This window comes from Asterias rubens, chromosome 10 (genome assembly GCF_902459465.1).
Source record: "Asterias rubens chromosome 10, eAstRub1.3, whole genome shotgun sequence".
In the NCBI taxonomy this organism is placed as follows: Eukaryota; Metazoa; Echinodermata; class Asteroidea; order Forcipulatida; family Asteriidae; genus Asterias; species Asterias rubens.
This window is the reverse complement of record NC_047071.1, coordinates 17,289,299-17,305,994: the sequence shown is the minus strand read 5'-3', so window position 1 is coordinate 17,305,994 and position 16,696 is coordinate 17,289,299. Positions and strand designations below refer to the sequence as shown.

At 38.1% G+C, this 16,696-nt stretch overlaps 1 protein-coding gene across 1 annotated transcript; it reads right to left on the bottom strand.

The window, feature by feature from the left end:
* Positions 1-367: 367 nt before the first annotated feature.
* LOC117296098 (alpha-N-acetylgalactosaminide alpha-2,6-sialyltransferase 2-like) lies at positions 368-14,692 on the bottom strand. The gene is made up of 10 exons (XM_033778969.1): positions 14,679-14,692; positions 13,557-13,670; positions 12,291-13,011; positions 9,726-9,891; positions 8,452-8,635; positions 7,815-7,953; positions 6,593-6,696; positions 5,023-5,112; positions 1,319-1,409; positions 368-592 (listed from the first exon to the last, which is right to left on the bottom strand). Exons 1-10 carry the CDS (start codon positions 14,690-14,692, stop codon positions 425-427), a joined length of 1,791 nt encoding a protein of 596 aa, XP_033634860.1. The 3' UTR covers positions 368-424.
* Between the last annotated feature and the right edge of the window lie 2,004 nt (positions 14,693-16,696).

Genomic DNA, 16,696 nt, shown 5'->3' with positions numbered 1-16,696 from the left:
GTTTTGAAATGTATGACCAAACCTGAAACTTGTTAATATTTTTATGCTGGACATTGGACACTATTTGTAATTGTCAAAGACCCTTCTTCCCACTTGGTGTATCTCAACATAGGCTTAAATAACAAACCTGTGAAAATTTGAGCTCAATTGGTCGTCTAAGTTGCGAGATAACAATGAAAGAGAAAAACACCCTTGTCGCAAGTTGTGTGCTTTCAGATGCTTGATTTCGAGACCCTCAAAATCTAATTCCGAGGTCTCGAAATCAAATTCGTGGAATATTACTTCTTTCTCGAAAACTACGTTACTTCAGAGGGAGCCGTTTCTCACAATGTTTTATGCCATCAACAGCTCCCCATTACTCGTTACCAAGTAAGGTTTGATGCCAATAATTATTTTGAGTAATTACCAATAGTGTCCACTGCCTTTAGGCTCTTGTGTACAAGTTAATAATACCACGTTCGTGTAGAAGGTGCCATAGTTTGTCCTCTGCCCTGAAGTCGTGGTTGGCGTAATGAACCCGTTTGTAGAAGGTCTTGTCATAATAATGGTCGGAAAACTTGGCGTCGCTTCCTCCAAAACCATACACGTTTACCTGGTAATAATAAATAGCATAATGATGGTGGTTGTTGTTTCGGTAGTTGTCGTCCAAGACCCGCCATTTTCCCAAAACATGAGTGCTACATTTTGTAGAGCGCTATGTTCATGTTCTCTGGAATAGCGCTATATATTATTATCGGTCATCGCGGGTGGACCCAAGAATACATGTACATTTTGACTGATTATAGACGTCCAGTCAAATTTGTTCGATTGTGAAATAAACTTCTTCTTTTTGTCTTTTTCTTTTTTACAACAGCGTTATGAAATAAAATTTGACTAAATCTTGATCTTGCGAACATTGTCATGATGGCCCAATTCCATGGACCTTTTCGAAACCACGGCATGGAATTTGAGCTTCATTCGCATGATAGAAACCCTGAATGAAAAACGCACGTTTTCTAAATCACTGAAGAAACATACGTCAAGCCCCAAATCGTAATTTCGAAAAGGCCCTATATGCACCGAGGCCAGGAAAACTCTGCTTTCTCACAATGTTTTATGCCATCAACAGCTCCCCATTACTCGTTACCAAGTAAGGTTTGATTGCCAACTTATACACCATACAAATCATTCGTACTTTCCAACTGTATCTATAAGAAAATAAAAAATAAAAAATAAAATAAAAATTGATCCTTCTTTTCTATGTTGAAACCTTGCCGCTTAAGTTTCCACAAGATTCACAATAAATAGAATATTAATAAGTTATGTAAAGGATACAAACCTCGTCACATGTGTGTAACGCCAGAAGCAGCATACTGGCACCCGTTGAAGGTGTATGAACGCTTCTAAATTTGGCCGGGGAGTTTACCCAACTGAAAGTTAAAACAAAACCCCGTTATTTATGTGGTATCCCTACCCCTCCCCCCTCATTTTAGCCACTGGACACCTTAAGCATTTGTCAAAGACGAGTATTCTCTCTAAGGGTATCCCAACATATGCATGCAATTACAAATCTGTGAATATTTTGACTCCATTGGTCATTGAAGTTGCAAAAGAATAACGAAATAAAAAACACCCTTGCTACAAAATAATGTGATACGCTTTCAAATGCCTAAAAAGGGCTTCAGGCCTGAAGTCTATTTATTTTGATTTGAATATATTTGAGTGAGAATTACCTCTTTCTCAAAACTACGTTTCTCACAATGTGTATTACTCTTAAAAATAAAATGGGTCGAACTGACGCTGAATCATGGTCAAAAACTCACTTGTTGACACTTTTCCTGGTCAGCCTGACCTAGACATGTGTCAGGACCCCTGGGATCCGGGTCAATTTCGACCCGGGTCTAAAAGTGTGAGATGTGGTCAATTTCGACCGGGTCTCAGAGTGTGAGATGAGGTCCATTTCGACCCGGTGTGGCGGTTTCAGACTTCCGCCGTTTTCAGTTTTCCGGGTGACCAAATACGGTAGCATTACGTCATGCGATGTCTGCGCACAGCGAGCAAAAGTAGTCCATTTTACGTGCCGTATTGAGTAATCCGTCCGTGATACTCTCCGGTTTTGTAGCTGTCATGGCGTCGTCCGTGAGTACATCAAGTGGAGATCGCGTGGATCGTCTCGGAGACTTTGGGGTAAAAACCAGGCAAATAATCCTATATTTAACCAGCGGTATTTATACTGAAGGAGCTTCAGAAAACCAGAAGAGGCTAGTACGTTGCCAATCGAAACGGTACACGTATGATCAGACCAGTAAGTACTCAATAGAATAATTAATAATCCGCCTTGGTTGGTATGTTCCGTGCGGTAGTGTTACTGTTTGTTTACCTCATGTACCACCACGCAGTTTAACCCTGTGGTGTGTAGTTTGGGAACTTGTACTTTATAGAGCAATGCTCTATTTCTATGGTACTATTATGCTAGTTACTGACTGTACATGTACTCTGTAGTACTACAGTACTAGAGTAGTGTATAGGATTCGTATAGGCATTTTCTTGTAACGACATTGTATTTTTAGTTTACCAACCAAAAAGTGTATTTTGTTATTTATATGCATACCATGCATACATCGGGGAATATGATTACATGTTAGAAATGTTATTAGAGGGGGAAGGGGAAGAGCAAGTATCAGGAGAAAGGGGAGGGGAAAAGATGAACAAAGGGGAGGGAGAAGTAGTCAGGGAGAGGGGGAGATGGAGGTCCATGGTGAGGGTTACTGTTGTGTTGTATATACTGGTTACGTAAGGGAAGATGTCATAATGGAAAAGAAAAGACGAAAATTGAGGGGAGTGTTTATACTATACAAAATAAATAGTGGGCGGGTTAGGTAATGAGTAAGATGTGACAGTGGAAGGGAGGAGTTGGGGTTAGAGGCTGGTGTATGTATTGAAATGATGGGAAAGAGGGATGGATGATGAGGTGCTATCAGTCACTAGCAGCCGCTTGCTGTTTACGGTCATCGCAATGGCAAATGGGAAGGGGGGTGAATTTCTTTTCTTCTTCTCCATTAATTTTGTTTAAAACCGATATATTTTCACCACTTGTGTCAGATTTTGTTCTATTAAACAAAATAAAAACTTTTACCCTTAGCCAGCAAAATTTGTCAGAATGTAAGAGATAAATAAAGAGCTAGCTTGGAGAACCTGCCCAAAGACTTATCTCCATTTTTACATGGTTGTTTATGTTTATTTACAGTTTGCAGAGCAGCTTCTAAATGGCATCCCTCCCTGTGTACTGCGCCACTGCCATGTACGACAATTTCGAGGTTATGTTGGTGCACGATTTGTGTCACTTAAAGGCACTGGACAGGTTGGGTAATTGTCACTTGGTGTATCCCAAGTGTTGCGGTGATTAGGAATGATTTGGCCTGGGTTTAATTCAATTTCTCCTGATAAGACAGTCATACTCTTGATGGTCACTGCATAACCAAAAGAGCCACAGAAAAACATAAAGAAAAGATATCAGTTTTTATCAGACAAAGTTCATGAGAAGTGTTTCTGTCAGAAACTGTGTATTCTAGTTGCAGGTTATTCTTTCTGCGTTGATAATTGCTCCAGATTTTCGGCAATTATATCAAGAATGCTGCCACCACATTTTGAAATGAAATTTTTACGGGTTGGTTTTATGGTATATACATGTACTGTATTTGTATTATATTCGTGGATTTTTCAATCTATAAAGTTATTATACATATTGTTATAGATCTCATCGAGTAATTGTTTTCTAAAAAACTTTGCTTCCTTAAGGGGTATATGTACTTTTTCCTAACAAAAAACACAATGTCCACAGATTTACATTAAACTTACACAGTTTGAAGATTATGATAGTAGAAAGCTTCCCTGAAAATACTATGTGCTGAGGTGCTGTAGTTTTTGGGAAATGAGTAAAACAATGTCATGAAAATAATTTTCGTCTCATGAGACGAAAATTATTTTAATCATTTACAAACGGATTTTCATGACATTGTTTTACTCATTTCTCAAAAACTACAGCACCTCAGCAAGTAAGATTTGAAGGGAAGCTTTCCACTATCATTATCTTCAAACCCTGTAAGTTTAATGTAAATCTGTGGACATTTTGAAAAAGTACATACATTGTATCTACAATTATAAGTCAATACTGTGTAATTACAGATGTGTTCTTATGTGTGAGTAATAAATCATAAATAAACCTGTGAAAAACATTTTTATTCTGGTTTAGTTTATTTATTTATTACCGTTTTTTATTTGATTTATTTAGTTATTTATTTATTTTTTATTTTATTCTAAATTGTATAGATACACCAAACTCGTGATTTGCCATTTGTTGGAGTGTTTTCTCTGTTTATTTCTTTAAAGGCTGGGTATTTATAAATGTTTGCTTCTGGGCCAAATTCGCATGTAGGGTAGCCGTAAAGTAACACATGCAAAACAAAACTTTATATAATTTTAAAATGAGAAATGGGCTTTGTTTTTTATACAAGCAGTGTGACCTGCTTAAAGTTGTACGCATGAATACATGTAAAGATAGGGCAAGAGAATGTGACTAAACAGAAAAGAATAGTAATAGAACAACTTGGGGGTCACTGAGAGAGCAACAGAGGGCGCAAGGGTACTCGCGGCAGTATTTTTGCCTGACTACGTCACCCGGAAAACTGAACACGCCGGAAAGCTAAAACCGTGTTAGCAACGTATCGAAATTTCCGGCTACGTCACCCGGAAAACTGAAAACGGCGGAAATCTGAAACCGCCACACCGGGTCTCAGAGTGTGAGATGTTGTCAATTTCGGCCCGGGTCTCAGAGTGTGGAATGTGGTCAATTTCGACCCGGGTCTCAGAGTGTGAGATGTGTTTAATTTCGACCCGGGTCTCAGATTGTGAGATGTGGTCAATTTCGACACAGAGTGTGAGATGTGTTTAATTTCGACCCGGGTCTCAGAGTGTGAGATGTGGCCAATTTCGACCCGGGACTCAGAATGTGAGATGTGTATTTTAACGGTGAAGATATACTACCTTAGTTTAAGATATCTCATGAAGTCAGGGTGAACCAGCTTGATGTTGTTCGCTGTTAGTTGCTTTGGAAACTTTGGAGGCATCATCCACCTGAAATTAGTTCAAACAGATTGAGAAAGCAAAAGTAGATCATTTGTTTCAATTCATGACTTACAAAATATTTGTATATTTTCTATACAGGTAGTAGCGATCTTTTTAAAGACCAGTCTTCCCACTTGTAGTATCTCAATATGCATAAAACAACAAACAACAAAATAGTCGTCGAAGTTGCGATATAATAATGAGAGAAAAAGCACCCCTGCCACACAAAGTTGTATGCTTTCAAATGCTTGATTTCGTGACCTCAAAGTCTAATTCTGAGGTCTCCAAATCAAATTCGTAGAAATTACTTCTTTCTCGAAAACTACGTCACTTCAGAGGGAGCCGTTTCTCACAATGTTTGATATTATCAACAGCTCTCCATTACTCGTTACCAAGAAAAGTCTTCTGCTTATAATTATTTTGAGTATTGACCAATAGTGTCCAGTGCCTTTAAAATTAGTTTTTGATTAATCTAAATTTAAAAAAAAAAGGGGGAAGAGAAGCCTAGATTAACAACAAACACAAACAGAAGGGCATTCATATGGTTTAACCCATTCAGGATTCGGCAAGTGAACGTGAAAGGTAGTTCCTGTGGTGGTTGGAGCGCTTGGCACCATTCGGAAAGCACTGGGGAAACATGTGGACGAAATAAGGGAACAAAATGTGAGGGTAGATCTTTTACAGAAGATTGCGCTTTTGTGAACAATACGAATCCTTAAGAAGACACTTGAGATCTCTCGAGGACTGGAGGAGTTATCGGTGTCCAAGGGAATTCCGTTTGCCTGAGATTTTGTCCATCATACAGGAAATTAGCATGGCTTGGAGGAAGAGGATTCAAAAGAGGGCGCTGTCAAAAGAGGTTTGTACATAAACCCTTTTCGAAACCACTGATTCTGCTTTGGATTCGGCTCCTACTAGCTTGGCCCGCAGTTGTTTTGACAATGTTGAGCGTGCTTTGCGTACGTGCTCAGGGCTTTAGACGAGAGGACGGAGCCTGAAGCCGAATCCAGAGCCAAAGCCGTGATTTCGAAAAGGGGCACAGTTTGCCTTGTGGGGGACAGAATCTACACGAACAGAATTTCCGTTTTTCTTCTTTCTTTCGCATTCTGTGTTTATCTGAAATAATAATGAAATTATTTAATTTTTGGGGTCGAACAAAGAATTGCCTAGAGTGGGATTCGAACCAACGATCTCCGGATTAACGTGCCGGCGCTCTACCAACTGAGCTATCTAGCCCTATATTGGCGATGTCCCTATTTTTGTCAATATCTTTGTTCGGGGGTGCCAGTCAGAAGCCATACAACCGTTAACTGCCGTGTAGCCAGGGATCACACCCAAATTACGATACAACCTGGGAAGCGGCAGCTAGGGGATCACCTTAAGGGGATGCGACTTTTTGGTTTATATTGATATCTGTAATTATTTAACAAACGAAGATCGAACCCCATTGGCTTTCTCTGGTTTCTTATAAGACACATATAATACTTACCATCCTTTGCGTGAAGAAACCCTGGGCGGCCGCCGTTTGTTCAAAACAGCTGAGATAAATTTGTAAGTCCATAAACTATTGGCAAAGAACACATATCGTATACCCTGCAAAAAAAATGTAACAACATTAAAGGCAGTGGACACTATTGGTTATTGTCAAAGACCAGCCTTCACAGTTGGTGTATCTCAACATATGCATAAAATAACGAACCTGTGAAAATTTGAGCTCAATCGGTCATCGAATTTGCGAGATATGAATGAAAGAAAAAAACACCTTTGTCACACGAAGGTTTGTGCGTTTATTAGATGGTTGATTTCGAGACCTCAAGTTCTAAATCTGAGGTCTCGAAATCAAATTCGTGGCAAATTATCTCTTTCTCGAAAACTAATGGCACTTCAGACGGAGCCGTTTCTCACAATGTTTTATACCATCAACCTCTCCCCATTACTCGTCACCGAGTAAGGTTTTATGCTAACAATTATTTTGAGTAATTACCAATAGTGTCCACTACCTTTAAATAAGAATAATCAAAATAATACTTCGGGTTACAGTTGACAAGGGCGAAGAAGAAGGGGCGATTATTGATTGTTGATTTTCAATTATTGATTGTTGTGTACAGGTACTGCATTTAATTCCATTTTAACTGTATTTTCTCTGAGGTGTTATAACTGTATGGATTTTAATAGTTTGTTTGTTTATTGTTCAGCCCCCAGAAGCATGGTTTATGGATGTGTGCTATATAAACTGCAGTTGTTATACCCACTGTAGTATTGCCCCTGAGCTCTGCTATTTTGAAAATGCACTGTTCCCATTCTGGTGCAATGGCCACATGGCTTAATGTTCGATCCATTAGTGTCTTGCTCAAAAACACTAAAGTTCGGTTCGACAGTAGGTTCTATCCCAGAGATTTGGTTCCCCAACACGGCGAACTGTGTACAAACTGGTGTCTCGAAATCAAGCATCTGAAAGCACACAACTTCTTGTGACAAGGGTATTTTTTCTACAGTTTTTTTTTTACAGATTTGATATTTTATGTATAAATATGTTAAGATACACCAAGTGAGAAGACTAGTCTTTGACAATTACCAATAGTGTCCAGTGTCTTTAAGATTATTTTTTGTTTTGTTTTAAAATGTGTGGTTTCAAAAAGAGAAAACTTACAAGAGAAAAGTTCTCTCAACCAAAACACACAATGAATACAGAACTGCATTATGACATTTACCTCGTCAGCTGGTGCACCGTAGAACCCGGTTCTGAATCGTTGAGCGATGGAATTGGAGTAGGTTACAAGCGTGAAACAATAGAAAGACGTCCGGGTACCAACATCGTTCTCGTGACCTTTGGTTAAAGCTGTATTTACCCTGACATGTAAAACAGAAAAATGCGTGTTTTTTCAAATGGAGTTAGTAGAACTTGAAATGACTATTTAAAGTTATCCTTTATGTTACCTATGCGCATTGTACTGTCGTTTTAAGGCATTGACACCTTTGGTAATTGTCAAAGACCAGTCTTCTCACATGGTGTATCTCAACATTATGCATAATAACAAATCTGTGAAAACTTTGGCTCAATTGGTCATCGAATTTGCAAAACAATACGGAAAGAAAAAAACACCCTTTTTGTATTACTTTGTGTGCTTTCAGATGCATAACAAAAAGGCTTCAGCTGAAGTATTTTATTATTTGAGTGAGAAATTACCTCTTTATAAAAAAATATATACGTTACTTCAGAGGGAGTCGTTTCTCACAATGCTTTATACTATCAGCAGCTCTCTCTAATGCTCGTTACCAATTAAGTTTTCTGCTAACAATTATTTTGAGTTATAACCAATAGTGGCCATTCCCTTTGAAGCAGCCTACCTGAACACATAATCGTTTGCATCGATTTCTTTGCCCATCATCGAACCGTTGAGTATGCCACCATTTCCAACCACCGCACATCGGATGCATTTCTTGTCGTTAGGAATTCTACCTTTCACCATACGATCGTCAAACAAGTATCTGTTGTGGGAGGAGTTTAAGAGAGCGAGGGCAGAAGCGATACCTGCAAAAACCAAAAATAATAATAATAATAATAATAATAATCATGTTGACATGTTCTAGAGCGCTGAACATTGCATTAGTAATGGACAAATAAATAAATAAATTAAAAACTGGGCCCAATTTCATAGCGCTGCTAAGCACAACAGTTTACTTAGCATGAAACTTCTTCCTTGATAAAAACAGGATTACCAACAACATTTCAATTTGTTTCATATTACGTGGTACTGGTATTCAGCTGTTGTTTGCTTAGCATGAAAATCACGTGGAAATTTGTTTTTATCAAGGCAAAATGCCATGCTAAGCAAATTTTGGTGCTAAGCAGCTCTATGAATTTGGGCCCAGAGGATAATTTAATGCATGACGGTGACATCATGACCAATCAACCAGACCAATCAAACAGTCTGACCTACAGGCAACAGTTGACTGCTACCTTTATAGCCCTTTCCTTAGAGCTGTTCGGATTTGGAACAGTCTACCATTGGCTGCAGTCACTGCAACAAATCTGCAAGGGTTCCAGAGAGAAGCACTGCTAGCTAAGAAAGGATCGAGCTTCAAATCTCAGGACAAACTGACAACACCACATCTGATATTAAGCACAATATTGACAGCATAATCAAAGAGCACAAATGGATTTTGCAGCCCACCCTCTCCAGGACAGCAGCAATGCTTTTAGGAGAGTATAACATTTCAGAATTCAAGATTCATGATGAATGGAAAAATGACAACATTATCTATCTGCTATCCAGTACTGATAAAAGAATAATACCGTATTTCCGCGACATTCCTAAAAAAAAAACATCGCTCTGTGATTTTCACTTTTTTTTCTAAAAAATTATGAAGCTGAAACTTGTGAAAGATAAATTATATTAAATACATCTTCATACACAGTGAGTAGGGATTAATGTAATATGGCCCAAAACAAACGGTATCAAAAACCCTTTAACGTAGCGAAGCTTTCCCTGAACTAGTCTTGGCCCAAGACGACATTGACTGATAGTGGATAGTGTACTACACCGAGCGTAGTATAGTACACTATCTACTATCATCACTGTCGTCTTGAGCCAAGACTATGCCGAAACAAGCCGACTTACTCATCTCCTTTATATCTTTCCATCCAAAGGTACCACCAAAGTTGGTAAGTCGCTGGTACTCTGCCTTGCTGTAGTGTTTATTCCAGGCCAAGATGGGTGTTTCGGCAGCGAAATGCCTCGCAGGTTGGTCCGACATCATTCTCATACGTACCGATGTTGGACATTTCTACATGGGTTGTCAGAAAAATCACACACAGAGGTTAAATAACCTTTAGTTTTACATAGTCTCATAAAATCAAAATATGACGAAATATATCAGGTTTAGGGTCGACAACAAGTTGCAGAGTGAGCATTTTCCCGTTTCTAAATGATTTTTTAGTGTTCTCCTGAAGACAAGCAGAGGGCGGTGTTCAAAATATCGATAACACAACAACGGCTCCTTCCAGAGACGAATATTATACACATAATGAATGTTTATGAGTGCAATGGTGCGAATATGTTCATGAGTTGAAAGATGGAGCGGAGCCGAGTTGAATGGAACATTCCAGCTTTCAACGAATGAACATTTTCGCACCATTGCACGAATGAAAAACATTCATTATTTGTTTTATATAACATCCAAGTAGATCTTTGTCATTTTGATTGAAAGATACAACTTTCAAAACAAACAAAGCGTAGGCCTACAATTTTTAATTGTAGAAGCCGAATGCTAGTAATGTTTACTAATATGCCTTGCAGTAACACTGCTGCGTTACCAAAGACACACGCACGCAGTGATGTTTTTACTCAGCTTTTTCGTTCCATCCGAAAAGTACCATTGCACGCTGGCAGCGTGCAATGGTACTTTTCGGATGGAACGAAAAAGCACGGTGAGTGACTCAGCGTGTATTGGTACTTTTATTTGCTATCACGTGATGGACAATCCTCCAATCAAATGGCAATGATCTGCTTGGGTGTTATATAAAACGAAATATCTGTTTTGGGTCAACAACAAATTACAAGGAGAGCATTTTTTTTATTTTTAAAATGTTTGTCTTTGTTCTCCTACAGACAAGCAGAGTGTGTTGTTCGAAATGTCGAGACCAGGGGCCAATTTCATAGAGCTGCTAAGCACAGAAATTTGCTTAGCATGAAATTTCATCCTTGATAAAAACAGGATTACCGACCAAATGTCCATTTGCTTGTTACTGGTTTTCAGCTGTTGTTTGCTTATCCTGAAAATCACATGAAAATTTGGTTGGTATTTCTGTATTTATCAAGGCTAAAATTTCATGCTATATAGGCAAACTTTTGTGTTTATAGCAGTTTTATGAAATTGGGCCCAAACTGATTCCGGAAACTGACTATTTGTTTACGGTTTTTAACAGAGCCATGGAACTGGGTCAATACCCGAACCCACACTCTGCTGAACAGAAACACTAGACTTAGAGTCCTGTGCGCTTTGACCGCCTGGCCAATACACGCCACTCGGCTAGGACCAAAATATAAATAGGAAAAATTGCATTTAATGTTGATCGATATGGATCGATTATGGATCGATAAATATGTGGGGCTTATTATTTCCATGATTTAAAATCAGACTGACACATTCCGATGGGGTTGTTGCATGATTAAATTAATGGCACTGGACACCTTTGGTATAGTTGCCACTGACTTTGTGTATCTCCACATTATGCATAAAATAACAAACCTGTGAAAATGTTGTCGTCGAACTTGCGAGCGAATAATTGGGGGGAAAAACATCCTTGTCGCCCAAGTCGTGTGCTTTCAGATGCTTGTTATACTATACAATGTGTCATACTATCAATAGCTCCCCATTGCTCGTTACCAAGTAAGTTTTATGCTAACAATTATTTTGAGTAATTGCCAATAGTGTCCAGTGCCTTTCAAGGAACACGTTGCATTGGATCGGACGAGTTGGTCTATAAAAAGCGTTTGAAAACGTTTGTTATGAAATGCATTATATGGTAAGAAAGATGTTTTAAAAGTAGAATATAATGATCCACACAAGTATCACTCAAAATTGCACGGTTTTCCTTTTAGGTCGCGAACTAACACGGTCGGCTATTTATGGGAGTCAAAAAATTGACTCTCATAATGGCCGACCGTGTTAGTTGACGAGGTAAAAAGAAAACCACGCAATTTCGAGGCATGTTTGTGTAAATCATTGTATTCTACGTTTACAACATCTTTCTACCCATATGCATTTTATAACAAACGGTTACAGAACGCTTTTTAAAGACCAACTCGACCGATCCAAGGCAACGTGTTCCTTTAACTTTATACTATTTATATGTGACCTTCTTTCTCGTTAAACTAAAAACGGTAAAACCAAACTGAGTACGTCCTTCCTTTGTTCTCCTGATTCAATGGAATTGTTTACAGACCATTGTTAAAGTAGTTGTTTAGATGGAAATTTGCATCTTGTTAAAGTAGTGGTTTAGATGGAAATTTGCATCTGGGATGAAGTAAATTGATGTTGGTTTCCCCATAATTATACACCGATGTGTGTTAGCACTGCATACTCAGTACTTTCCAGAGCTCAGTGAACCAAAAATCACAGGCATATTACTCGGGCGGGATTCGAACACACGACCTTTAAGAGCAGTGTTTGTATACACTTACCAAATAACGAATGAACTGGCTGTCGAGCAACGAATGGTTCTGAAAAGATTGCCATCCGTTCGTTCTTGATTTTGCCCTTTGAATAACTTTCCGCAAGAAAGTCTTACAATGGTTCCCTTCAGTAAGACCCTTGAGGTAATTTTCCACATTTGTGACGAATATCTGCTCATTCGTTATTTTTTTCGGCCATGTAGAATTTCCGTCTTTGTTATTTTGTTCTTTTGTTGAAGCAGCATTTTTGTCTTGATTGTCATTTTCTTTTGTTGAAGCAGCATTTCCATCTTTGTTGTCATTTTCTTTTGTTGATGCAGCATTACTGTCCTTATTGTCATTTTCTTTTGTTGAAGCAGCATTTCCATCTTTGTTGTCGTTTTCTTTTGTTGACGTAACATTTTCATATTTGATGTTCTTTTCTTTTGTTAAAGCAGGATTTCCATCTTTATTGTTGTTTTCTTTTGTTGAAGCAGAATTTCCGTCTTTATTGTCATGTTCTTTTGTTGAAACAGCATTTCCATCTTTTGTATTCTTTTCTTTAATTAAAGCAGCATTTCTGTCTTTATTGTTTTGTTCTTCAGTTGAAGCCGCAATTCCATCTTTATTGTCATTTTCTTTTGTTATAGCCGCAATTCTATCTTTATTGTCGTTTTCTTTTGTTGCAGCAACATTTCCATCTTTGATGTAATTTTCTTTTGTTGAAGCAGCAACAGAATCTACATGTAAGCTATAAACGTAGAAATGTGAAAGGAGAGAACTGTTAATAAACTCAAATGAAACCTTTCCCTAAAAAATTGTTTGGAAATTGTTGGGCTGTATGTGTTATTATTGTTCTTTGTCTGATTTTCCTCTTTTTTTTACTTTGTGAGGATCCACTCTTGTGCGCTATGAGCCCTTTTGGTGGATTTTGGCGCAAATACAACAACTCTATTATTATTGTTCTTATTAAATCAAACATGTTTGTACCATGTGGCTTACAGTGCAGACGCTTTCTTGATGAGCACAGAGTAGCAATCAGGAGCCTCTTAATTTGATGGATTTTGGCGCAAATACAAAAACTCTTGTTATTACTGTTCTTACTAAATCAAACAGTGGGTTCGAATCCCAATGGAGTAAATGTGCCAGTGATGTTTTGTTTAAGTACTCGGGAAAAAGTACTGAGCATACAGTGCTAACACACATCGGTGTATGGTTTTAAAACAAATATTCTTTATCCCCGATGCAAACTTAACACCTATTAAATAAAATAAAAAATTCAATAGTGTGACTTACATAAGTGCGGTGGCGTCCACAGGCTTTCTTGGTGAGCCAACAGAAACAAGAAGGTACAAGGCAAACATCAGAAAGGTACCCGCAATACAAAGCCCGAAGAATAATCGGATGCTTCTGGTGAATAGAACAAACAAAACGAGTTGTTAATGGCTAATTAAAGCCAGTGGACACTTTTGGTAATTGTCAAAGACCAGTCATCTCACTTTTTTGTATCTCAACATATGCATAAAATAACTAACCTGGGACAATTTGAGCTCAATTGGTCATCGAAGTTGCGAGATATATAACAATGAAAGAAAAAACACCCTTGTCACACGAAGTCGTATGTTTTCAAATGCTTGATTTCATGACCTCAAAATAATTCCAAACTTGAGGTCTCGAAATCAAATTCGCGGAAAATTACTTCTTTCTGAAAACTACGTCACTTCAGAGGGAGCGGTTTTTCACAATGTTTTATACTATCAACCTCTCCCCATTACTCATTACCAAGTAAGATTGTATGCTAATCATTATTTTGAGTAATAATTATTTTGAGTAATTAACAATAGTGTCCACCTTTAAATAAATTTAAAAACAAAAATTACATCTAGCTTGGAAATTATCACTCCGTGTGGTCACCATTCATTAGTCATAATGAGTAATAATATTTCAACAGTTTAGCATTCACTGGTCAAATAACATCGTTCAAATTCATTAGGCCGCAAAGCTCAATGTTTTTGCAAAATGCTGTCCACCATTTACAATAATATTCTACTAACAGTAACAATTCGGAAGTTGTAGTTGAATGTGTATATTAAATTAAATAGAATATCTAAAAAGCGAACAACCCACAAAAACAATACTTGACATCAAAACGTGAAATCACTTTCTGATAAATATAATTTGATACACATTTTATACTGAGAGTTGGGCATTCACGTGGTGTCCATGATGTATTTCCGTCGCAGGCCTTCGTGGGAGATTATTTGCGGGGGCCAGCAGAGCTCCGCCCCCCATGAGCCTGTAGTACCGACTTCGATACACCACAGACTCCCGCTATCAAGTAACAACTTCAATTTGGACATTATTCCAAACTTTAGCTCAAACATTAAAAATAATATAACAACAAAATGTAACACTTACAGGTTTCCCTTCATCGTGGTGTCTGTACAGATTGTCGACTAAATCTCCAAATAGTGTAAGCGGTTCACTCACTCAACTCATTTATTATGCAAATGACAGACTTGTATTTAACAATAAAACATATCGTCGATTTAATACCCTCCATCTGTCGTTTGCTCTCCATGGGTATTGTTATTGACCAGTTTATACTTGAACAAAATGTGTTTAAAGGCAGTGGACACCTGTGGTCATTGTCATAGACCAGTCTTCTCAATTGGTGTATCTCAACATTGTGCATAAGTTTGAGCTCAAATGGTTGTCGACGTTGCGAGAGAAAAATGGAAGAAAAAACACCCTTGTCGCAGAAGTTGAGGTCTCGAATTCAATTCAAATATTTGAGAAAATAAGTGAGAAATTGCTTATTTCTCAAAAACTACGTTACTTTAAGGTTAGCCGTTTCTCACGATCAACAAAACAAATATATTATTGATCCTCACCATGCAATGCCTCAAATCCTATACACTTTATTTCATTCTGAAATAGTTCCCAATTCCATTGTGCTCTTTCAGCAGAAAATATTACTCATATATTTTCAAACAGCTACCTGAGCGCAATGTTTTCAACAGAAATTGTATTTTTACTTGTTTATAATGCACTTGTTCACCATTTTAATGTAATTTTGATATGTGTACACTTCTGAACTTTTCGTATAATTATCGATTAAAAAATCAGGCTCCAACCTAAAGGTTTTTTGAAAAACTAAAAACACTTCTGCCGTTGAGAGCGGGCGTCAAAGGACAATGCCGCTGACGTCATTTGTGGGAGTTTGCTTTGTTATACATTCACGCTGCAACAAAGCGGCTTTATTTACTTATGACGTTTTGAGAGTGATTACGTAACGGGGCTTTTCGCAAATCTCGCAGAAAAGCTCTGGACAAGGGCATACAAAATGATTGGTTTTTTTACACAGTTGAAACCTATTTATAATCATATGACTCGATTTCCTTATTCATCGAAAACATTTTAAGTGGAATTCAGCAAAGTTCACGACTTGACATTTTCGTTCAAGCAGGTCTTGGATACCGGTCACAGATGATACACGACCTGATTATTCAGGTTAGACTTGGCTCAAGTCCCAATCCGGTGCCATCGCCAGAAAACTATTGTTTTATTTTAATGCTCTGCATTCTCCAACCTGTCCCGCACCCATTCTCAGGACCTCATTTGATGGCGAGCGCGCACTGCTGTACGGCTTGTCTGCTAGTAGGCTGCATTAGGTGGCGCGAAATGGGACCTCTCACACGAGAACGGGACTTGAATCAAGTCTATATTCAGGTTTTTAGCGTAATGCTGTAGTATTTGTTGTGCGATCCTGTGGTGAATTTCCTATACTTAGGGTGAATCTGTTTACTATACAGTAGTTTTTTTATATAAAATTATTGATTATTCACCCAATGAAAAAATCAGTATTTATTTATGGTCATCCATCAACTAGATAGTTCAACTGGACACTGCAGCTGTTTGTTGCTATTGTTTATACAGTGAATCTACCATGAAATTATTACAATGCCTCTAGCTACCGGGCAACCTCGGTGGTAGTTTTTGGTATGACACTACTCTAGAATTACGACGGTCTTAGGTTCGAATCCCAACCTAGTAATATGCATGTGTAAACTTTCACAGAACTCGGGTAAGTATAGGTTTGCTCGGTCAAATTCGGTAAATGGCCTGCCAATTTCATTTTCATGCGTTCGAGTTCAAGCTGTTTTGCCTCTCCAGTTGTTACTGCGTTTCAAATTCAGAATTCGGCCATGCAATTTCGTTTTAAGTCGAGTCGAATTCCTTTAGCACTCTGTTCAACTTAGCGAATCGTCATTCTTTTTCGTGACACACACGCTTCAAGAGGTGTCTGTGAATTTGAATGCTGCTTTGATGAATTGTTAAATTGAATGATTATTTTGTTAAATCGAATGACGCAACATTACATTTGACAAATCAAAAAACGAAATCGAGTGACCCTTTTCAGTAGCATTCGATTT